Raw genomic sequence first — 24,793 nt, forward strand, 5'->3', positions numbered from 1 at the left:
GCAGAAGTGACTGAATGGAGACAACCCATTTACCAAATATCAACCTTGTTGCTACCACCCAGTGCCACACCCAAAACCTATAGTCTCTCCTTTCATCCACAAGGACAGAACAGACTCTGAATGATACACTGATTATTAAAATTTTGCAGTTACTCTACCCCTTTCTAAACTGTGTTATTCAATTATATATCCCCAGTAAACCCTTCCTAATTTTATTTGCAGCAGTATTTTGAGAAAACTCTAGCATGGGAGAGCAGTGCCACACTGATTGACCCTTCCTTCCAATGTGGCAATTCAGCAATTAAGGAAGAGCTATTTTTGTAATATTCACCATTCTCAGAGCTGCTTTCAGGGGCAGGAACCTCAGACTTCTGGACATGTTACAGCTTAATTAACTAAACCACAAAACCAAGAGCTTAGGCCACGGGACCAATTGACTGATACATCTAGAACAAAGTACAAAAATTACACCTCTTGTGCCTATAAGAAGAACCCAAGTATGTAAAACTGGTATAGACAAACTACACACATTAGAGTATATCAGAACATAATGGAATATTCTAGAAACATAAAGTGATATTCAATTCAAAGGGGGTTTCAATTCCAGTGTCACTTTATGAGTTTTACAGAACTATGATTAGAGGCCCTTAAAAATGCACCCACAAGTTTGCATGGGGGCAAGTCAACTTGACAGGAGGCATGTGTCTTCAGGAGGAGATGAGGGCTAGAATAGGAGTTGCATTCATGTGGGCTTCTGCTTCCACAATGCAAGACTCCAGAAGGCCTCAAGGCTTCTCTTCCCAGGACAAACAGGCTCTTGAGCCTCAAGAAATCAATCCCATGTCCTGCCATCCTTGGTCCTGACAGAGTTCTAAAGCTCCTCTGCCCGAGCTGTTCTGCCTGCTGCTGCCAGGCTACGCGCCTGCACGCCACTGGTGACACCGGTCATGGTCCACACCTAATAGGCTGACCTCCTTTCCCCACTAATTGCATTACATCGCCAGCTGGCTCCAGAAGGAGTCGTCTGTTTGATTGAAGAATCTGGGCTCCTCAGTGGGCCCGGCTGCTACTTTTACTAAGTAACAGTCAGGCCTGACATCCCCATTGTTCAGCTGACAGTGTGCCCATCCTAAAATCTAAGTTTTATTTGTAAATTAACCAAGAAACTTCCTGCCAGAACAGAGCTGCTTAGAGACTGATAATGTGGGCCTTTCATCCCCTTTCACTCGCACTGTATCACTGCCAATTTGTTTTTCATGTGGCTGGCCAGCCTGAGGCTATAAAAGCCTTGTAAGACATAAGTGCAATTATAGTCCTGGAGTCAAATGAATTGGACAAATCCAATAGCACAGCTCTGTCCCCACTCTGCAAACCCCTACAGCAGTTAGATTAGCTGTGAAAAATCTAATCTAGCTAGAGCTAACAAATTTCTGCAGTGAAGGATCAAGAGTTCAGTATGGGGTTGCAACGGGATTGCAGAATTGAAAAAGTCCCCCCATGACAAGGGCAGAACAGAGCATGAATCACTTTAGAATTTTGCAGCTCATTTCTAAGCTGTTAGGGACAATTTAGTTAGAGTAAGTCAAGGAACCGGGGGCTGCCATTATGTGACTAATTTCCCTGCCTAACTAGGAGACATCCTGGTAAAGGGAGTTTATCGTTAATGATGCTAAATCTTAGCACTGCGCAAGGTTTCAGCTGCTGTTTGATTATTACAGTTGGGGTCCAAAACAAGCCTCGGGACATTATTTATAGCAGCATTATGTCAAAAAAAAAAAAAAGGATAAAAACAAACTTTAAAAAGCCTCTATATTTAAGAAATACTTCAAGACAGTTTAAATACAAATCTATCTTTAACACATAATTGTCAGTCACAAAAATATGCAATATGACAATATGCAGAGTATGAAGACTTTACAAGGTACCCACAATTAAAAAACAAAACAAAATATGTGAGTGTAGCCCAACAACCCCAGATTCTGGAAGCTTCCAGATTCAGTGAATTACCAGATAGCAGGGTTCTCCTTTCTATGAACACTGCAGTCATCAGAACCCAAGATGGACAGGCAGCTCTGTCACACCTGTGAGAACCAGCACATGGCTTGTACTCCCACTAGCTGTGAGGTTCCCAGCCCAGGGAGGCCAGGGTAGTATGCAGGGCTATGTGGGTGAAAGGCTGCTGAGTTCCTGAATGCAAACTGTGCTTTGTGCACGTGAGACACTTGATCGCTATGGAAATTGTCTGTGACCCGAGTTCTGATCATGTCTCCCATGCACTTTGTTCATCATGTATGCAGCCCAGACATCTGGGGCTACAGTGGTAAAACGGCAAAACTAGAGACAAGAGAAATGAAGCAGATACAGTAGGGTCCATGAGCTAGTATCAATCATGTGGCTAATGGGGCAGGGAAAAAGAACCAATTACACCACTGGACGATGACAAGGGCGATGGCCAGAAAATGCCTACTAGGTATCACACTAAGAAGTTTTTCAAGCACCGTCTCACTTGACTCAACAGTATGGTGCCATGACTCCATTTTCAGTCTTATTTAATACATGAAAAACTGAGGTACAAGCTGGTGGTGAGACGCACACTTGAGCCTAGATCTGTCTGGCCATAGTTCCAACCATAGAGCCACACTGCCTGTGCACAGCCTCAGGCAGCACTTGAGGCCCTGCCCTCAGTTCCTTACATTTGCACTGTTATAGGAGAGCGGGTGTGTAGTGGGAACGTAGGCTCTGTCACCTACTAGCCCACAGGGTCAGCACACATCACCATAGCTCTAGGATGCCCCTCTCACCTAGAAACCTACAGGAGTGGTTTCCTTACCAGACTACAGTTTTATCCCATTAATGAGTTCCTCAACAACAACAACAACAACAACAACAAAAATAGGGCCCCTCAAGTAAACACTCTGCAGGCTGGGGAGTTCCTCTGGGGGCATAAGGTTTTCCTTTGAACTTCAGCAGAAACCACCCATAGGGTGAAAGGTGATGAAGAACAAAGGGGAAGCAGCTAAGGTGGGACATCTGGGCAGCAACACACCTGCAGGTCACTTTGCCAAAACCTAGTAGCTTACCCTAGCAACACTGGGGGGTGGGGAGGATGCCTTCCCAGAGATTTCCCAGCACTTTTGTCATAAAGGCCACTATATGCTGTGGCACTTGCCAGTCTGAGGTAAAACTATTTTCTCTCAGGTAACTGATGTGGAGGAAGAGCCAAAGTAGCCACACAGCAAACCCTTCTTCTGAATATATTTCTTTCTGATTTCAAATAAATACAATTTATACAAAATTAAAAATTTAAAGAAAGGAATGAAGAACAGCAAAAATGAAACTGGTCTGCCACCCTATTCACATGAAAACCACTACGAAAATTTAAGGACTGTCTGCTCCAGCAGGACAGTGCTTGCCTGGCAAAAGCAAGGCCTGGCTTTGGTTCCCAGCATGTGCTGGAAGACATACAGACATAAACCCAAACCACCAAAAAACTCCTCAGCCCTCCCCTTGATTTTTGGGGTACATTTCTCCTTCAGTTCAGGGTTTAAGGTGTTGCTAAGTTGACCTTTTAGATCTAACACAACTGTGGCTGGAGGAAGAGTGACCCTGACTTTGAGGCCTGGGGAAATCAGCCTCAGTGTGTGCCCAGGCTTGGTCACCATCCAAACCCAGAGAGCCTTGCCTGCACATGAGTGCAGGGAGCTGCTGTCCCCAAGGAGCCGCCTTACCTTTTTGGTGAGTGAATCATCTGAATCTGATGGCATCCGAGTGGAAACGTGGAAAATGACTTCCACAGTTGAGGTAGCATAGTAAGGGGCTGTCTGTCCTGTGCTGCCGTTGCGCTGAAGACCACCCATGAACCCACAGTGGGTTGAGAGATCCACCTGATGAAGGTCACAGAGCAAAAGGCGAGGGTCAGACGGGAGCTGTTCTATTCATTAGGCAGGAATATGAGTTGAAAACATAAACTGTTTTCATTTTAATATATTTCCTTCTGAATACAAATAAATATAATTTATATAAATTAAAAATTTAAAGAAAGAAATGAAGAACAGCAAAAATGAAACTGGTCTGCAACCCTATTCACATGAAAACCACTATGAAAATTTAAGGAGTGTCTGTCCCAGCAGGACAGTGCTTGCCTGGCACGTGCAAAGCCTGGCTTTGGTTCCCAGCATGTGCTGGAGCATATATAGATACAAAACCCAAACCACCAAAAACCCCTCAGCCCTCCCCTTGACTTTCATTGTACATTTCCCTAACTTCTCCCCCTCATGTCTAGGGTATGTCCATGTCTTCATGCGTCTGTACAGTAGATCCCTCTTATCTGTGGGGGCTTGTAACACTTTCAGCAGTTACCTGCAACCACAAATAGTACTGTGTTTGTTCTCTCTACATAGACCTAAGATAAAGAGACACCGTGAAGTGTTTTCAATAAGTGAAGAGGTTAAGGTGCAGTGGAATACATTTGAAAGAGACACCCACATTCGTGTAACTCTTATTACATCATGCTGTTGGATTTGTTCTCTTTTTTAGTTGTGGCCACATTTGTCTACTTTTGCCATAAACTGCCACCCATGGCTAGCTCAGCCCATGTGACTATTCAGTTCTGATGCAAAGCAAATGAAAAGCTATTAAGAAGAAGCATAAGTCCACAGATAGATAGACTACTGAAAATAAGCCAACAGATTTTAAATTTTAAGGTCAATACATTCTTCAAGAACTCTATGCATACTACATCTGAATGTAAAAATGCACCTAAGAACATACACGACTCAGGTCTGTTTTACATACTAATAGTCAGCAACCACACAATGAATGAAGTTAATTACCTCCCATCCAAGACCAGCAACAAAGTCTTCATATGCTTGGCTTCCTCTTTCATTGGCTAAGATGGAACACTTGTCTTCTTGACCTTCAGCAATGTAAAACACTGCTATTTTGTGTGTCTCACGGCTATAAATGTTCAAATTTAAAGGAGCTAGAATTAATAATTATATGTATATATATGTATGTATATATTACTGTTATTGCCAGCATGATTCCTAATGGCCCTCACGAGGGTTCAGTCACTATTTGAAGGTAGTTGATGTATGATCTTATTTGCATTCTGGAAGTCCCCTAATAGACCAGTGTTATTACTGTATCCTCTGATTTGCAGAGGTGGTTGAAAGGAGACAAAGGTTAATGAGGCAGGAGACCACAACTCAGACACAGAGACACAAAAACAGCAGATATCAGAGCTCATCATCCACCAGGTTCTTCCCATGTTGGTAAAGAACAGTATCTTCTAAAGCAATGGATCTCAACCTGTGGGTCATGATCCCTCTGGGATCAAATGACCCTTTCACAGGTGTTGCATATCAGATATCCTGCATATTAGATATTTACAGTCCGATTCATAACAGTAGCAAAATTACAGTTATGAAGTAGCAACAAAATAGTTTTACGGTTGGGGGGGTCACCACAACATAAGAAACTGTATTAAAGAATCACAGCATTAGAAAGGTTGAGAACCACTGTTCTAAAGCATTTCCAGTAGACACGTATCATAACTAGCTATCTACCTACATTTCATTTGCTCTACTTCGACGAAAGGATATGGGTAGTTTCAAGACAGGAGCAATGAGATATGCTAAGACTTTATGAGAATGGCAATATTATTTGGGTATTTTCTTTGTGAAAGGATGTGTTCTATTCTGAGGGCACCGAATGTACTGGAAAGTTCTTCTGGGAAGATTGTTTGGGGGATATAATCTCTTCTTTTGCTTGCTCCATGATAGACTGGTGGCAGTTTCCTGTTAAATCATATAAACATAATATGCACTTTGAAGAAAGGAGACCTGTTTGTTCATCTTTCTTTTTTTCCCTCACATCCAGTATAGTATTTGACGCATAGTACAGGCTCAGCTAAGTCTCCTCTGTTAAACTGACCAGATATTAGGCAGTGTATCTGAATATGTAATTGCCAGTTTCTACAAATGATATGGTAAAGTATCAAAATAACTGATGCTCTATCAAGCAATTTGGTGATGGTTTGGAGATAAAAGCTCAGCTGTTGTACAGATGAAGGAAGCTTAATAAAGAACCACTCACTGGACAGCACCTTTGTCCATGAGCTTTATTCTATCATAGCTTCAAGGGTAAAGAAGTACATCTCCACTTCTGGGCAGCCCCACCCTTCTCACATTTGCATTACATCATGAAAAACTGCATAGGAAAAAGCATCAAGTGCTTCAACAATACGGAAATGTTTCTATTGTCTAATTGCTTAATATCTCAACACTGTAATATGATTAGACATTCAAATTGGTAGATCTGGACTCCATATTTTAACAAATTCTCAAATATTTCCTTCTTCATGGTTATTTTTCTTCTTATTAAACAAGGCTAATTGAAGCTCAACTAAAAAGTTACATAAATTACAGGAGGAGGAACATTTTCTCCTATTCATTCGCTAGATAGTCATCCCCCCATCACTCTCATGGAATAAATATATGTGAAGAAGAATCAGAAAATACAGAAAGAGCAGAAAGATTGGCTAATCACAGGAGCTGTAATAATCTGGCAGCTTAGATGATGGTAGCAGACATCCTAACCTTTATCTAAAAGGCTGTTTCAGAAAGAACAAAAGCACGGTCACTTGATTTCTTCCTGAAACCCTCTCTCTACATACGTAAACGTCCTTAGCATTCAAATTTTCTCTGTTCTATAGACTTGCCATACAAAAAAAAAAAAAACAACCTCAGGCTTATCTGAAATACATCAGTGTTTTATCCTTAAAGCCCAGGATTTTTCCATCCTGGGTCCTTGAGTGCTCATTTACTCAGTGTAGGAGCACAGAGGGCTAAGCTCAAATGAAGGACTGACTGATGTGGGTGTGAGGAAAGGTGACCTTTACTTGTAAACATTCATCAAATTTCACATCCTCCAAAATATTAGCACTGCAGAGAGTCTGCTAAGATGCATACACTGTGTCTGGCCTTATTAGTGCCAGGCTTTTGAAATAGTAATTACAACATCAACAGCACTTCATATCTACAAGCTGCACAGCCAGTACATGAAGGAGCAGGTAATTCAGGAACACACATACATAAAATCAACAACACGCTTTCCTCAGTAGAATGAATTTTTTTTTCTTATTAGGAACAGACCAGAATAGTTCCATTTTCTTGTGCTGTCAGGTTTTAAAAAGCAAACAAAGGAAAACATGTCTTTACCATTTCCTTCACTACACAGTGGCAAGAAAGACCACAGTGATTTTGTATGTCCAGCCATCACACACAGTATAAAGAACCTAGCTGCAAGACTATTTTTTTTCTCAAAACATGCGAAGAACGCACTGTTCCCGCACAACAGTGCTATAAATTGATACTGAGAGTAAATAGAAAGGTCCTGAAAGTTGAAGGACAATGTTTGCTTAGCATCAGACCAATCTATAGCACAGGCTAGATTTCTCATAGGTAAAGAGCCGCCAGACTTAGTTCAGGTTTTTAAAAGGCAATTTTGAAAAATGCCCTTTCCCATAAAATGAACTGATGTGCATTTAGAGGCTAAGACAACCTAAGTCCAAGAGTTAGGGTTTTAAGTGAAGGTTAATCAAAGGGCAGAAGACTGCCAATCAGCTACCCAAAGCCATATTTTACTGCAACAGCACCCCAGGGAGCTAATTCAACTGCACCTCATGCAACTAGAGTGCATTAACATTCAACAAATTGGCTACAATTACAAGATAGCAGTGCATTCGCTTAGCACTGGAGAAGCAGGGAATAATTCAGCATATGCTGGAAAGCTGGGCTCGCGGTCCAAATGACTGTTTGTTTAACATCGAAAGATGAGAGTGAGTGAAACAAGTGCCCGAGCCCTGCAGAAATCCCACATGGAATTTCCAGAGGGCCCAGTCTCTGTCCTGGAGAAAGCAAGGAGAGAAAGACTGAACAGAGAAATGGCAGGGTCTAAAGCACTTTTAAACATTTTTGAAATTCAAATTAAGTTTTCCTTGAATCAAGAAATGAAAACATTTAAACTACCAATGGAGTCGCAGGATCTGCCCCAAGGATGTAATTCTTTCTTCAATTACAACCACAAATGAGTCATTTAAACTTGCATATTTTCTTTTCCTTGGATTTTTTTTCTCGATACTAAAATGCTTACCACTAGCAAAGCACTGGTGTTACCAGGAGGTAAGCACCTCACATCAGCTTCTGCAGGTGGAGTCAGGCTCACTACAGCCACCCGGGCACATTCCCAATACTCAGAAAACATAAAAGTACACACTTCAACATTGTATGGCTGTAAGAAGCCATGAGTGACAAAAAAGATATATGAGAGAGTAGAAAAAAAAAACTGTAGCCTTATGATTCCTGCACAACGGCCCATATAAATTAATGTATCTTATTCTAAATGCTTCTGAAGGAGCGAAAAGATATATAGCTATAAGTAAGCTTACTATGATTCTATCTGCTGAGTCCTTGGAGAGAGACCAGGAGGAAGACACACTTGGTAGGCAGAGAGAGAAGCAAGTTAACAAAGATAATGCATGTCTAAGATGGTCAGCTTCTTCCTCAACCTCCTAACTTGAGACAAAAGCCTGGCAGCTGCCTCCCATCAGGCCCATTACTGATGGGCTGGCTCAACAAGTTCAAGGTTGGATCAGGACATGCCACACAACAGTTGTGGACCAATCAACCATCCTGTCTACCTGCAAATTCCCAACCCTAAAGTAGGGAAGAAAACTCGAGGCTTTAAAACCCCAAGACCTCAAGAAGATACTGGGTTTTCAGCTTCCATGTGCACCCTCTATTTTGCAGGGTCTTTTTCTCTGTGCATTCTCTGTGTGTTTGGTGCACATGTGTGTTTCCTTACCTCCAATGAACGGTTTTCTTCAACTGCTGATTTTTGTCTACAGTGCTTGAGATTTCTCTGCTAACCCCTGTTGTGCTTCAGATTTTTCCTGTTTTTTAATTCTTTAACTAACAGAGAAAATGAACCAATCAAGACCCCTAGATTGCGTCATTTGTGTTGTGACAAAGATATTTCTTCACTAAGTCCTCTTAAAGGTAAGTGTGTGTGTGTGTTTGTGTATGTGCGCATGCACGCATGTGCATGCAAACATATGCTTTTCCAGTTTCAGGTGGAGTTTACTAGTTGCTGTTGTCATACCTAGGTTCAAGAATTCAAACCACCAACAAAATATCACAATTATAAACCTGATATGCAAATAATAGTGACACAAGTCAAGCATTTACTTACGAATAAACAATAAAACCACAAGAAATCCACTTGAACACAAATGATGGTGAAATTCATGCTTAGAAAACAGCATGGCACTGACACAAAAACATGCAGGTTGATGGATAAATAAACCCATTTAGTTGCAACCATTTAATTTTTGACAATGATGCCAAACACACACAAGGGAGAAAAAAAACCAGTCTATTTAATATGTAGAAAAATGAAATTAGATCCCCATCTCTCACCCTATAAAAAAATTAATTCAGGATGGACTAAAGACTACATTTTAGATTGAAGTTGCCAATAGTTCAAGACAAAAGAATAGACAGGGATTTTCTAATAGCAGAGGAAATAATTCTAAGAACTATTATACAAAATATTATGTAATTTTATTATACAAAATCAAAAGTTTTTGCACAGTGAGGGGAAAAATAAATCATCACCCTAAAGAGAGAGCTACAGAATGAGAAAAAAACATACAGGGTCTAAAAAAAAAAATATGTAAAGAACTATTAAATTAAACATCAAGTCCAAAATCAACAAATAGCTTAATGAACAGGGTAGTTCTTAAAAGAAGAAATCCAATTGGCCTCTAAATAAGTTAAGTATCGTTAGACGCAGAAATGTCAATTAAAACTGCCTTATGATTCTACCTCACCTTGGTCACAATGGCTATCATCAAGAAAATAAATGCAGGGTAAGATGTCAGGGTTGAGGGTGATTTATTTATTGTTGGTGGGAATATACAGTACAGCCACTGTAGAAATCACTTCAAAATGGTCGCCTTTAAACACAAATACATATAAACAACAACAAGAAGACTCAGTAGGATACATGCATGCATGTATATACACACACACGAAAGAAAAATGTAGTGAATACCATGAGAAGAACTTGATCTGAGAACACATACACACACACACACACACACACACACAAAACACACACACACCAGGAACAATGAATGAAAAAGAGGTCATAAAGTTAAAAGAGAACAAGATATGGGAGGTTTTTGTTTTTATATTAAAGAAAGCCTACTATCTCAGGTACTTGGAGGCTGAGGCAGGAGGATTACATGTTCAAGATCTACCTGGGCTACCAGAGTATGTTGAAGACCAGCCTGGGAAACTTAAAAGAGTCACTGTCTCAAAAACAAAACAAAACAAATTAAAATGCCAATGTTCAGTCAAGTCAACATCAGCAGATTCTGGGCTAAAGAAATATTCTGGGTGTCTCTGTAGGTACCTTCTTCCCTGAAACTGTATTTGATACTATGAGCTCACAAAGACAGACAGGGAAAGATATTTTAGTATACTTTCACATACCACTGACGTGAGTCCAGATTCTTTAGCTCTCGCAATAATTTTGAATTTTTCTTCAACAAATGAAAATTCTTTCTACAAAGAAAAAAAAAAAAAAGGATGGAAGAAGAGATCCATGTGACCATAGACCAGCTTCGCTACTTTCTAACCCAATAACAAACATAGCCATTATGGTAATTTGAATAGGAATGGCCCCCATAGGCTCATAGGGAATGGCACTATGAAGAGGTGTGTCCTTGTTGGGGTAGGTGTGGGCTTATTGAAGCAAAACTGGGGGTGGGCTTTGAAGTTTAGAAGCTCAAGCCAGGCCCACTGTCTCTCACTTCCTGCTGCCTGAGGATTTAGATGTAGGACTCTCAGCTACCTCTCCAGCACCATGTCTACCTGTGTGCCATCATGCTTCCCATTATGACAACAATGGACTAAAACCTCTGAACCTGTAAGCCAGCTCGAATTAAATGCTTTCCTTTATAAGAGTTGCCATGGCCATGGTCTCTCTTCACAGAATAGTAATCGTAACTAAGACGGCCATCATCCATCCATCTAATATCTCATTCACTGAAAAACTATGGTAGATAACATAGTTTGAATGAGACGTCCACCACATCTGGGACATTTGAAATGGGTTTCCCAGATGGTGGGCTTGTTTAGGTAAGTTTAAGAGATGTGGCCTTGCTGGAGAAAGTATGCCACTGGGAGCAGATATTGAGATTTCAAAAGTCAAGTGACATTTCCAGTTATCAATTAGATATGCGTTCTCAGCTGTTGTCCAGCTGTCATGTCTGCCACCTGCTGTTCCTGCCATTATGGACCCTAAGCATCTGGAACCATATGCCCAAAATAAACTCTTTCTTTTATAAGATGTCTTGCTCATAGTGCTTTATCACAGCAAAAGAAAAGCAACTAATTCACAAGTCTTCAAAATGAGCTCCAATATCCTCGAGTATGGAGAGACATAACAATCCCACTAGAACCCATTGCCTTTTAGTGACACTGGAAAGCTCTTCAGTCAGCAGGATGTCCCTTGTGTGCGTGTGCTTGTGTCTATTCTCAATGTCAGCTCTGGGAATCTCTTCCCTATCCTATCTTCAAAACTCCACTTCACTATCAGGTTCATCTCAACCCCATTCTCTTCTCTGAGGTCTCCAGCACTGTCCACACTGCCCATTGGATCAAATTGCTCCTCTTGGCCTCCTGTGCCACTCTGTCCTTTGTCTGAGGTGCATCCAGTTCACATCCTCATCAATCCTGTGGCTAGGCAGTGGCTCACTCACCTTTGCAGTCCATTTGTATCTTGTATGAAAATGGAAATAGTAGTGGTCAGGGTCACAGGAAGCAAAGCAATGCTTCATGTGCTTTCAAAGGATTGCAGGTATTTTGGAACTCAATCTGTATACCAGTATAGTACATTCAGTTTTGTTTTTAGCTCTAATCCAGTAGCTAAAAATAATCTGTAAATATTGAAATCTGATAAAAAAAAAAACCCTTCTATTTCTTATTTTTTAACTTCAAACTGATATAAAGAAGAACCCTCACATAGCAATAATGATAGAACATTCAGAGCACTGTTACCTTCTGTCCCAGGAATTCATTCCCAGGTCATCAAGCAACAACCTGCAGAAATAAAAGGGTCCTCGCGGCTCCACTGGGGAGGGCTGCCTTTGGCTGGTGACCTTCACTGCAGAATTAGAGTTACACCTCTGAACATACTCATCTTCCTGTACGCTCTGGCGCAGGATGACCTCAATGATTTCCTTCTCCTGGTCGCAGTTCATCCCACATGGGGGTGGGGAAGGCTCATTTAGATTGAGTTGTGATGGTAAAAGGCATTCAGGGCTTGTATGGCCAATGTTTTCAAGTAATTTATCAAGCGCGTCATCTCCCTCCTCACTGTGAGACAAATCTTTCTGAGGTCCGCACGTGTGTTGATGCCAGCCAGAAACTGGAAATGAGGGATTCCTTCCACTGGGTGCCAAGCAGCCTTCCAGAGGTCCATATAAAACCTTGCCATCCCAAGAGTACTTGCCTGAGATATCCCTCACAATGACTCTGACATCTGAAAGGGAAGCCCCTGAAGTCCCTCCATCTGGTCCTTCTGCAGGTGTCTGAAGGTAGGAGATAAGGGTGCTATCATTAAATACGAAGAGCTGCAGGTTTGGGCTCCTGAACACCTCCGAGGATAGCTCAGCACCTTCCACGTGGGCATTGTCATGGTTCTCACTGACCAGGCTGTGCAGCATGGCAGGGCCCCCGCTCAGTGGATAGTGGCCTAGGTGGTTCACTAGGTGGGCCATCACCATTCGTGCAGTAAGGGGGATCAATTCCACACTTCTTCTCTTCTTCTCTGAGAACAGCAGGAAGAAAATGTGAGCAGGTGGGGCCACCATGAGATGTCTGTCAATAGTTTCAATGTTAGATTCTGATTTTTTGTTTTGTTTTGGGAGAAAGAGTGTCACTGTGTAGCACTGGCTGGCCTGGAACTCATAGAGAACCACTTGCCTCTGCTGGGATTAAAAATGATTAAACATTACATCCAGCTGAATGTTCGATTTTTAGCTGTAAGACTGTTTTTTTTTTTATTTTGACACTAATTCTACTTAAATTATTAAATTAAGAAGATAACTGAAACAGACTGCTAAAGGACCAACTTACATGAAGCTGTCACTCTGAAAGGGACTTTAAAAAGTCTGCAGATAAAGGAATGAGCAGAAGAGAAGCATCCCCATGTTAGACAGTTAAAGGTTCAGGGGCTGAGATGAGGGTAAAAACCAGGTTGGAGGGGCAGTTGGGACCAGAGAGTTGGCTGGGGAGGCTACTGCGGCACCCCTCTGTTGGGTGAAGGAAGACCTAAGAAGGACATTAATAAACCTCGGGGCCATGTTTAAAGATTGGAAGAAATTTGTTTAATAATCATTGTGACAATTTATGTTTTGTTATTAGGGCACTTAAAATATTTAAGAGAATTTGTCATATTCATAAATCATGGAGGCACTTAGGAGAACTTAACTAAATTTGTATTTGAAGATTTAGTATCCATGAGCAACTGATTTATAAAACTTCAACAGTATGTGAAACTCTGAGCACAGCCTGAGCAGCAGCGCTTTACAGAAGGAGGTGGAGTGGAAAGGCAGACACGCTAAGGCTTTAACTAGAAAGGGAAATGAGTGCTTCAGGCTGAGGGTAGTTGAGGAAATTTCAATGTGCCAAATGCATCAATTTGATAACAAGTGAAAATGAAAGTTTTAAAATTTTATGGAAAAGGTCTAAATATTTAAATTAAGGTTTATAATTTGAGCAAAGAGTATTAGGCTTCTAAAATCACAATGTAAACAATCAAATATTAGCACATAAATCAACGTAAACATATAACTTTATAATAAATATACAACTATATATAGAGATACATAATACCTTTAGTGTTAGACATTACCCAACCAGTTTATATATAACATATTGTTTTATTCTATATAAAAACCCTAGAAAGAAAGAAATCTCAGAAATTTGGGAAATTCTGAGCAATGAGCGAGAACAAGATCACCTTGATTTTTTTGGATTTCTTATCAATTTTTTTCTATGTACATGAAATCTATACTGAATAGTGGAAAATAAAGTGTCACACAAGTGGTCATTTATGTCTTTTCCTAAACTTAAATTTTTTTCCCACAACCTGAGAGAAATATATATGAGTTCTACACTACAAAGAAATTTAATGTTCCAGCTATGAAATGTTACTGCCCCAGAGACCCACATGAAACCAGCTGGGAGTTCACAGTTCATAATGTGAAACACGCCGTTGTCATGACAGCGACAGGCATAAAACGAACGATAAAGGTACAAGATGACAAAGGCCAAGCAGAAAACATCAGTTGGAAAACCAACTTCCCTCTGCTTTTGCTCACAGAGGCTGTGCTTTTGGTTTGTATTTTGTGAAGATTTTGAATTCTACAATGGGAGAATGTCTTCAAGCTGTATCAAACTATGGCATGATGACACTTGGAATAAAACCCCAAATGGGTCTGATGCTGAGGTCAGGAAAAGGAGCATCTGTGGACCACTGGCCTCTCCTCCTGCCACATTTCAGCTAAGTTCACTTTTTTTTTTTCCACTAAGAACTAAAGATGATCGGGATTCAACTAGTGACAAAGTCAGCTCAGGGCTTCCACTAACTATTAAAAGGGAAGGATCCCAAGTATCTTCTTGCCGCTAAATTTCTAGAGGAAACACAAAGCTTTATCTCTCACCTCCTGACGCCCCGCTTCCTTCTATTTTAAGTAGTTATTAACACTGATCAATCTGAGCACAGACTTGTCTGCCACAGAAACACATCCCAAGTGGGGTAAGAAAGCTCTCAGCTTTCTTCATGAGGGACTTCTGCTCTGAAATACTCTATGAGCTCCTTCCAAGCCTGTCCTCCCTGCTCTGTCTAGCTTAATTCTTCCCTATGAGCAGTCCTAAGGATGCTACTAGCCCAGTATCATACTGTCTCCTCCACCAGATGTAAAACTTCTTGGGGATAGAAAAAGAGCCTGTTTTGTTTTGTTTTGTTTTGTTTTTTTGCATTCCATAGGTATGAGACAAGAGTTTTCAGAAATACAAAACCACTTAAATAAGGATGGATGAAAAAGTCAGGGGGAAAAAACAACAGGAAAAAAGAAGAAACTGGGAAGGTTTGCCATCAGAGACCCCATAAGCTGGGACTTCAACAAGCAGATTTAAAAAAAAAATAACCCAAAACACAAGCACAGACCAAACTATAATCTTATCTCTTACGCACATAAGATTGTATACTTGTAGACATACGCACCATCTTCCACAGTGAGCAGGTTCCCCAGGTCGGCTGATGAGTGGTACTGGACTGGCTCAGAGTTTCTCACATTTGCCAGAGGCAGGAAGGGGTCATAATCCGTGGATGACAAGTCAGCCAAGGTCAGAGTGTAGTGACTTTGCTGTGTGTATGTGCTTGAGCCACAGACACAGCAGTGCAGAACCTGAGGGCAGACAGGAATGGAACTCAGTATGCCACCACCTCCTGACCCCTGATAAACAAACTATCCAGTCCCCACAGTGCTTGAGAGAGAGGACTCCCACTTAGGAACATGCCAGAATATGTTTTTTTTTTTTTTCCATTATCAAATATTTTTTGCTACAAGCAAGTCAGTAACAATACCTACAACCTCAGGGCAAAGGGAAAACACAAGTGAAAAGGTTCTGTTCCTGTATGATTGCACACACCTCAGCCTATCATCCTCCAAAGGCAACATAGGTGGAAGGAATCGGCCCCAGAGATGAAAGACAGCTGTGGGAAGGCCCTCATGGTAGAGGGCAAGGTGACCACAACCTGAGTTTAAATCAGTACAACACATGAACCCATGAATTATATGGGGGTAATTTAATACAATTTTGAAAGCATAATAAATAAAAGAAAATTGAATACAGATTTTAAAGTCTCTCGCTTCTCACAAAGTGAGATTTCTTAACTCCTATCCTAAGGATTTTTTTCCCCCTTTGTGTTCTTTCAGTTTTGTTTTGGTCCTGATTTTGAGGCAGGGTTTCATTATGTAGCTTAGGCTGCCTTGAACTCAAGGCAATCCTTTTGACCCCGTGCTCCCAACTGCTGGGATTACAAGTATGCAACACCACACCTGCCTCTTTAAGGCAAAGAGATTACAAGAAGCATTATGTTTTCTCCCTTACTCTGATAAGCAGATCTTTAGAGGCTGCAGACCCTCCTTTAATATAAACAATCCATTTTGAAACGAAGTAGGCAGAAATCATGTGCCATGAAGACTGGGAGCATTCCGATCAAACCGCAGTTGTTTAAAGATGACGGTCATGTGAAATGTATGCTCTGCCACCTTGGCAACTACTGGATTCCTACAACTGTATCTATTCTGTTTATTCATTAATTATTCATTTCTTTTCAAATACTTAACCTTCCACAGGTCCTTTTCAGAAGGTACAAATACATAAATGATAACGTTTTGGTAATTTTTAATCTGTAGGTTCACTGTATGTGCCCAGGGCTTAGAGAAGACTCACCCTGTAAATATAATCCAGTAAGGGAGCCCGGGGTGGGTGCAGCTCCTCCAGGACCGCCGTGGATACAGGGTGGAGAAGGGCATTCACAGGCAGAGCCATGCACCAGTCCAAGAGGCAGAGGAGCAAGGACACAATAAACTAGAAGGAGAAACATATCCAGAATCTTACTTTATGGCCCTTAGGACCCATGGCATGTAAAAATAAACAAAATTGTCCCTGCTCAATATTCAATGGACACACAAATGCAGGGTAAGTAAGTAAACAAAAATGGCTTTCATAGGAAAAAACGTAAAAGCCAACATATAATATAGTAAATGACACCATCATTTGTAATATTAGTTATCATTCTGTCTTATAATTAAAAATAACTGTGGAGAAAGCTACCCAACATGTCACTTACCTTTTTATCTGTTTCCACTGAGGAGTACTCAGCACTTGGTAAAAGAAACGCAATTGTGGCCACGAGGATCTGTATAAAAGATAAAACCCAATTAAGCAGACCATGATAGTCTGGAAGCCATGTGTTAAGAATCCCAAGATGACCTTGCTGTAGACAGAAGTTTCTGTCCTGCCAGGCCCCGCAGTCATTCAGTCCCAAAGAAATACACAGAGGCTTACATTAATCATAAACTGCTTGACCTCAGGCTTACTGTTAACTAGCTCTGACAATTAACCCATAATTCTTGTCTATGTTTAGCCATGTGGTTGGGTACCTTTTCTCAGTAAGGCATTCTCATCTTGCTTCCTCTGCGTCTGGTGGTGACTGACTGTCTTTCCTCTTCCCAGAATTCTCTTAGTCTGGCCACCCTGCCTACACTTTCTGCCTGGCTACTGGTCAATCAGCATTTTTATTGAACTAATACGAGTGGCAAATCCTTACATTGTACTAAATACATCATGGTACCTACTCACTGGATAACAATAGAAAGATGAAAGCCAGTTATAGGAGATTTGAAAATAACGATCATGTAATGACGTCTACTTCTTTGGTGGGAGACTCACAGCAAGGGTTAGCTTGCTCTATAGTCACACAGTATCTACTATCAGTGCCGCATTTCCAGTGAAGTGGAAAAAAAAAAAAAACGTTTTCAAGTAATAATTATGAAAAGGTTCCCATTTGCCGCAACATAGGTATCCACCTCCTGTTTCCAAATCACAGTTACGCCACTCATCCTCACAGGTGTCCTGTTTGGAGAATTACGTGGTGACACTAAACCCAGCTTTATAATTCTGCAGCGGGGTAAAAGGTCTATTTCATTCCAGGTCACTTCAGGTCACAAAGCCACTTGTGATTTGATGTGATTCTGAGAGAACAAAGTGATCTCCACCAAAGAAGTCTGTCTAGGGCTGGGAGAAAATGAATCTGCATCACCTATTCTCTCTCCCTGCCAACTGTCAGGGGGACAAATCAAATTTCCTCAGTCTCCACTGGATGGGTAAAAAAACAGGGCTTGCTTGAATAACTACAGTTATAAAAACTGCCTTATCACAGGCACCTGTGAGCTAGGCCCTGCTAGGCCCTTAGGAAAGACCCCTTGGCTGTAGCCAACCTTCAAGAAGCTGTGGTTGAGTACTTCCTGTTCCTCCTGCCTCCTCTCCTGGCCACCTCCCCCTCAGAGGTTAATACTACACTGATCTCATTACAGTCGAGTAACCATGCCACAGCAGAAAGAGTGGCCCAGGGCTTTAGTCTGGGAACAACTCTTGCTTTACACAACAGCCAGGCCCCCGCCCTGCAAGGAAGGCATTAAACCAGCTGCCTACTCCTTGTTGGCACCATCCAAATTACTTTCAATGAATAAAGCCCAACCTACAAAAGGTCTCTTTGTTGTGGTTGTGTCTGCCTTTCAAACTCTCCAAGCATCAGCCTCGGCCCTGGAACACTGCAGGCTTCTTTGCACAGTGATTAAAATTGCAGCTGAGAAGAGCCAGCCAACACTGCCTAAAAACGGGGCTCACATGGCAGTTTAATAGTTGCTTCTCTAACAATTATTGGAGGATATACAGTTAATTAGATATCAAATACATTATTAAAAAGGAAATGCGGATGCTTTAGCTTTATAGATAAAGGACTTACTTCGGCCATTTTTCGCGGTAGAGCAGTTTCAAACATCTGAAGCTTTTCCCAGTAGGAAACCAGCAGCTGAAGAACATCACAGGCTACCTGAGCCACGATCTTGTTAGGAAACTACAAAAAAAAAAAAAAAAAAAAAAAAAAAAAAAAAAAAAAAAAAAAAAAAAAAAAGAAAAGAAAAGAAAAAAACCAAGTAAACAGGGCAGCTCAGCGGGTGTATGTGCTGGAGGAAGAACAGGGCTGTTTGCTCTTCTCAACTCTACACGCATATCTCATGTGCAACTGATGACAACTATGTCCAATTAACATCATTTTCACATGACCACTCCATCATGCTACATTGCTGGTTGTTTGGAATCACCTACGTTATTTATATACCTGTAGAAAAAGGTGGTCATTGTTTGCCTAGAAAATAAAAGGCAAAGTTTAAAATTCTGTATTCAGCTAATAGAAATCATACTATTGACAACTTGAGGAAATTAAAATAGAGTATATGGTTGAGTGTCCTCTGTGTGCTGAACCTTCTGCACAAATGTAACTCATTTTGTCATTGACAAGTTGCCATTGACAGCCCAGTAAGGAAGAAGCTATCTTCATTTCACACACAGAGAAACAGGGATCATTCAAATGACTTCCTACCTGAGGAAATAAAATAATATAGATATAACATACTAAGAAATGTGTAAAAGCAGACTCAAAGGCTATAACCCATGGACTAGGGAATGTTCAGTGACTCTGGGTGTGTTTCCCAAAGTTGTCTGTGGTGGCCTGAAGGAAAATGACCCTTACAGGCTAATACATGCTTCAGTCAGTAAAACTGGAAAGGTAGAGCCATCTAATACCTTGACAGCAGACACAGAGCTACAGGATTTGAAGTTTGCTCAGCAGGGTTTCAGTATTCCATTATTTCCTCACTATGCCCTGATTTCCCCCATTTGGAATAATAAATATATATTTTGTGCTATTGTATGTTGGAAATATTACATTTGCTTTTATAATTTATAAGGGTTACAGTTAAGAGATTGACTTGAGTCTCAGAAGAGACTTTGAACTCTAGCCTTTTAAACTGTGAAAGACTATGGGGGCTTTTGAAGTTGGACTGAATGCAGTTTGCATTATGATTTACCACACATGTATGGGAGTCAGAGAGTGGAATGTGGCAGTCTAAAAGAGAACGATCTCCATAGGATTATATGTTTAGATACTTGGTCCTCAGTAGTTGCAACTATTGGGGAAGGAATAGGAAGTATGTCCTTGTTGGAAAAGTAAGTCACTGTGGGTGAGGTTTCAAAACCCCATGCCATTCCCAGGTAGATCTCGCTCTACCACATGGCTGCTGTGTCAAAATGTGAGCTCCCAGCAACTGCTCCAGTGCCATGCTTGCCTGCCATAATGCTTCCTGCCATGATGGCCATGGACCCTCTGCATCTGTAGCCCCAACAAACTCGTTCTTCTATAAGGTGCTTCAGCATGGTGTCTCTTTATAAAAATGAAAAAGTAACTAAGACACTGCCTGATGTCCCAAGTCTCCTGAACACTTCCTTTATTCCATCCTTCCTTCCTTCCTTTTGTGAGGTGGATGTCAAAGAGGTAAAATGTGGAAAGCCGTTGTCATCATACTGAGAATACATGAATGAGATGAGGACCCCCTGTGCTTTCAGCTGTAAAACAGGGATTATGCTCACCTTGCAGAGCTATCATAGAAACTTGAAAAAGTATCTAGAGATTACCAATATTCTAGTTCTATGTGATGCTCAACAAACTGTACATCTCTCAATAACAAAGCAAAGAAGGAAGATGCTCCAAACGCCTTATGTTCAGGCAGCAAGAGAACATGCAAGTTCCTAAGGGGAAGCTGCAGGCTCCTATCTCAGTCATGACAAAGAGGCCACAGCTTGAAACCTCACTTTATTATACCCTAAGATGTCCAACTGGCCTAGGCTTGGTTCACAAATAAACTATAAATGACCTAAGAACAGCTGTCACAGTGAGGCAAGTCACTAGCAGCCTCACAGAAGATTTACCATGGGACTCAGAATGGGACTTTTAAACCACTGTCTCTCTATAATGTAGGGAGCTACAAGAATGGACTAATTAAAATTAAAACTCGTTAAAATCATTAAAATCCTGGAAGAAAGCTTGATGTCAAAAAAGCATTAAGAAATGAGAATACCTTCAAAGTCACACCTATCACATTGATGGCATCCTTCACCTGAGGATGGCTGGCACACTGTGTAAGCTCTTCACAGATCCAGACCCCGAGGGAGCAAATGGCAATGCATCTTTCAAAAGAGAAGCAAAGGGAGGAAAACACTCATGAAATTCAATGTATTTTAAAATGACAAAATAAATCTATTTATTCAAAGAAGCAACAATTATACTAATGGACCATCTTCCATGAGAGAAAAGATAAAGAACTTCCAGGGGGCCAGTTTTTAGGATAAACAGAATCATCAATGCTAGTTAGTACTTAAATATTTCATCAAACAAGTGACTGCCACAATCCATGTCACCCATTTTTGTTGACTCTCAACTGTTATTACATCTTATTGTTAAGATAATTTTGAGGAGGAATAAAAGGCGTGGTTCTTAGATTACTGAATATTCCCTTGCAAAGTGTATGTACAGTATATACTTCAAATATAAGACACTGTATTTGTTTTTAAAGTAACTTTCAAAATACATTTTCACTGTTATTTCTTCTAAACATCCTGCTAATATAAGTTATTCTTCAGAGAAATGTGACTTTCCATGAATAGAACAAATTAGGGGAAACAAATTACAAAGATTATTTGAGAGGTATGAGAAGATTTAAAAAAAATCAAATATATTCCACAAGACTTTGAGCTAGTAAATATTTTCATTTCTTGAGATGAAATCTGAGGGGCATCATGCTTAATAGGGTAGGGGCTGTCAGAAGGCACTGGAAGATTCAGTTATGGCTGTGTTACATTCAGATGTTAAGATAGCTAACTTGAGGCATCAAGTAAGCAGCTCAATATCTAAGCCTGGCTATGTAAGAAATTCATTAAAAATGCCAAGTAATCCAGGCAGTGATGACACATGCCTTTAATCCCAGTACTTGGGAGGCAGAAGCAAGTGGATATCTGTGAGTTCAAGGCCAGCCTTTTCTACAGAGTGAGTTCCAGGGCTGGCTTCATAGCTATTTAGAAACCCTGTCTTAAAAAAAAAAAAAGTCAGGTAAATAAATTGGAGATAATCAACAAGCAGTTATAGACTGACTAGAATGTGTGAGACAGGCAGGCAGTAACGGGGAAAGATTGGGTCACTTTAATATGCAGAAGTTAGGCAGAGAAGGGGAATTAGCACAGGAGAAGCAGCACTGGGCAGAGGAAAGCAGTTTCTGTTGTAAAGGACATGCATTGTGTAGAAGTGGGTAAAGACAAACTAATGTCAAGACTATTAAAAATCACAGTAAAATCTCTAGAATAACCTTTATGAGAACTGAGTGGAAATCCAGGAAATGAAATTGACTATAGAAAAATTAAAAGCCAAATGAGAGGGGGAAAGGCATAGAAGAAGAGGCAGGAAAAAAATGTAGTAAACAGGAGAAATGCTTAGGAGTTTCAATTAAAAATAAAATATTAAATAAGAAGAAAAACACAGCCAAAAGATCACTGGTAATAAAATAAAGTCTCCATTAAAAGACAAAGATCACACAAATTTATACAATCATAAAATCCAGATACATACAGCTTTTGCAAAGGCATCATAAGACAGTAAAGAAAAGCCATTTAAAAAAGATAAAAAGTATTATATATTGTGAAATTAGGAGCAGGTAAAGTGGGTATCTAAAATAAAACAAAGCATTCATAGAAATAAAGAGGGCCATATAAACAGAAATACATTTGACTCACTACAGAGATAGGACAATTCCAAATGCCTATGCAACTAATAACATCATAGCCTTTGACAGAAATTCCAGGAAACAGGTTAAGTACAATGGTGGAAAGCTTTTAACATACCTTTCAGTAAATGATCAAATCAATAAAAACAAACTCCAGAAGAAATGCAGAGTATGTGAAACACTGGAAGGCTACATCTAGAACAGTATACCTCACGATTAAAGAACAGTATGGACATTCTCTTCTTTCTCTTTTTAAGTATAGTGTTTTCCATTTTTATTTTATTCTTATGAGTATTTGGCTGCATGTATATTTGTATTGCCAAAGGGGGCTAGGAAAAGGCATGGACCCCCTGGGACTGGAGTTACAGATGATTGTGAGCTATGATATAGGTGCTGAAATTCCAACCCGAGTCCCCTGGAAGAACATCAAGAGTACTTAGCCACTGAGCCATCTCTCCAGCCTCTATGTACATTCTTCTCAAGAATATATGGAACATCTGCTAAAACTGACTATACATGGGGTCCTAAGGCAATATTAACCACTCTAAATACAGTCATCACACACATATTTTGAACTACATTGTAGTTACTTGAGACAAAAAAAGGTAAACGAGGGTAGAAATGGGACAGTGATTAAGAGCACTTGCTCTTGGAAAGGACTAGGAGGTTCAGTTTCCAGCATCCACACACAGCTCGCATCCATTCATAATTCTAGTTCTAAGAAAAACATTAATTTATACAAAATTTAAAAAATAGATTAGGTCTAAAAAATTTCAAAAGATAGAAATAACCATATTTGGAAATTAATTAAAAAAACCCTCTTGATCTCATGAAGGAATCATAATGAAAAGTAGAAAAAAATGGAATTTAAAAATACTGCATATAAAACTTATAAGCTTTGGAAAAGGTAGCCCTGAATAATAAGCATATAGTCTTAAATGTTGAAAGAAAAAAGTTAAAAAAATACACCAAGTATGCAAATTTAAAAAGTAACAAAAGAAGAACATCACAAGTAGAAGAGTACAAAAGAGTCCAAAGCTGAAAATCAAAACAAGTATTTTTAGAGAGGTAAGCAACGACAAAACCTTACTGCTTGAAAAGACTAGCAACAGCAACACATCTAACAAGACTAGCCTTACAACCAGAGGATACACAAAATATTTAACATCAAAGATGAAGTGGACAAATTCTTGATACAGGATACTAATCCTACTGCTGCAAACGGTATTCTGAGTGTGGAGAAGAAAGAATACGTTACTTGTTTTGTAACTCCCTTGCCTGACATCCAAACACGGTGAAAGCATGATGGGACTATAACTGGATATAATGTAACTTCCTGATCAAGACATTACCTGAATCAGAATCTATAAATCAAGATGAGGATATCTCATACCCAAGTTTAGTTCAATGTTATCAAACTGGTAATGCACGCATAGCTTCTGAAAATGGCAGACTAGGAAAAACTGGACTAAGCCATCTACTGAAGATAAGTAAAGCTCAGAAAAATACAAAAGTTAATAAATCACCAGAGTTCACAAGACAATAAAGTTAGGGCCTCTGTCTTCTCATGTGCCGAAGGGCTAAGACATGTGCTAATTGTCACAAGGCTGTCAGAAGCTAAAGTGGTCCTACAAGGCTGGAAGTTGAGTGAGAGATGGATATTAGTCTCTCTCAGCATTCCCAGCTTTGACCTACACCTTGAGAGGAGCAGGATTTCTTACCACGTAGCTGGCCTAGAAAGCCTCCTACTTAGTCACATACGGTAGCAGTCTTAGATGCTTGGCAGAAACACACAAATGTTTCTACACATTGCCAAATGTCTCTTGAGGCACAAATCAGTCCAGAATCTCTGCCCAAAACATACAGCCTTTATGAACTGTTTGCTTAAACCCTGCTTCTTTCTGAAAACATTATTTATTTCTAATTTTGCATGTTCTTATGTAAAATCATATTCCATCTTACTCTGAAACTTCCTATTTTCTCTAGTAATAATGACAATGTAAGTAGCTAAGCATAGCATCTTTCTGACATAATGTTTACTATACATTTCACTGTGTGTAAGAGAAATGGAAAGGATTTTTCAAAACATGAACTGTTTATACATAAATGTGCATCTTACAATTCTAACATAGTTTACCTCTTGTTCATCATTTACCTTGCACATTCATTTGGTTCCTCGGTAGCATTCTTCAGTAAAATATTTATGAGGTAATGCTAAAAACACAAAATTCAGTAAATGAAAATTTGATGTCATTG

The 24,793-nt window shown here is 40.1% G+C and overlaps 1 protein-coding gene across 11 annotated transcripts in view; it reads right to left on the reverse strand.

The window, feature by feature from the left end:
• Ralgapa2 (Ral GTPase activating protein catalytic subunit alpha 2) overlaps positions 1-24,793 on the reverse strand; it is a 266,124-nt gene that overhangs the window by 86,714 nt on the left and 154,617 nt on the right. For 10 of the 11 annotated variants that reach the window (XR_007594897.1, XM_050159621.1, XM_050159620.1 and 7 more), the window contains 10 exons: positions 24,693-24,751; positions 20,843-20,951; positions 18,673-18,783; positions 16,996-17,064; positions 16,596-16,733; positions 15,361-15,544; positions 12,129-12,900; positions 10,560-10,631; positions 4,833-4,956; positions 3,729-3,884 (listed from right to left, as the gene is read on the reverse strand). Coding sequence is in view for 9 of the 11 variants with exons in the window: in XM_050159621.1 (XP_050015578.1) it covers positions 3,729-3,884; positions 4,833-4,956; positions 10,560-10,631; positions 12,129-12,900; positions 15,361-15,544; positions 16,596-16,733; positions 16,996-17,064; positions 18,673-18,783; positions 20,843-20,951; positions 24,693-24,751 (1,794 nt within the window). In the remaining 2 variants the exon portion in view is untranslated. Of the gene's footprint in view, positions 1-3,728; positions 3,885-4,832; positions 4,957-10,559; positions 10,632-12,128; positions 12,901-15,360; positions 15,545-16,595; positions 16,734-16,995; positions 17,065-18,672; positions 18,784-20,842; positions 20,952-24,692; positions 24,752-24,793 lie in introns of those variants that run through there. The other variant, XR_007594898.1, reaches the window with a different exon arrangement.

This window comes from Alexandromys fortis, unplaced genomic scaffold (genome assembly GCF_014885135.2).
Source record: "Alexandromys fortis isolate MF-2015 unplaced genomic scaffold, M_Fortis_MF-2015_v1.1 scaffold_115, whole genome shotgun sequence".
Classification (NCBI taxonomy): domain Eukaryota; kingdom Metazoa; phylum Chordata; class Mammalia; order Rodentia; family Cricetidae; genus Alexandromys; species Alexandromys fortis.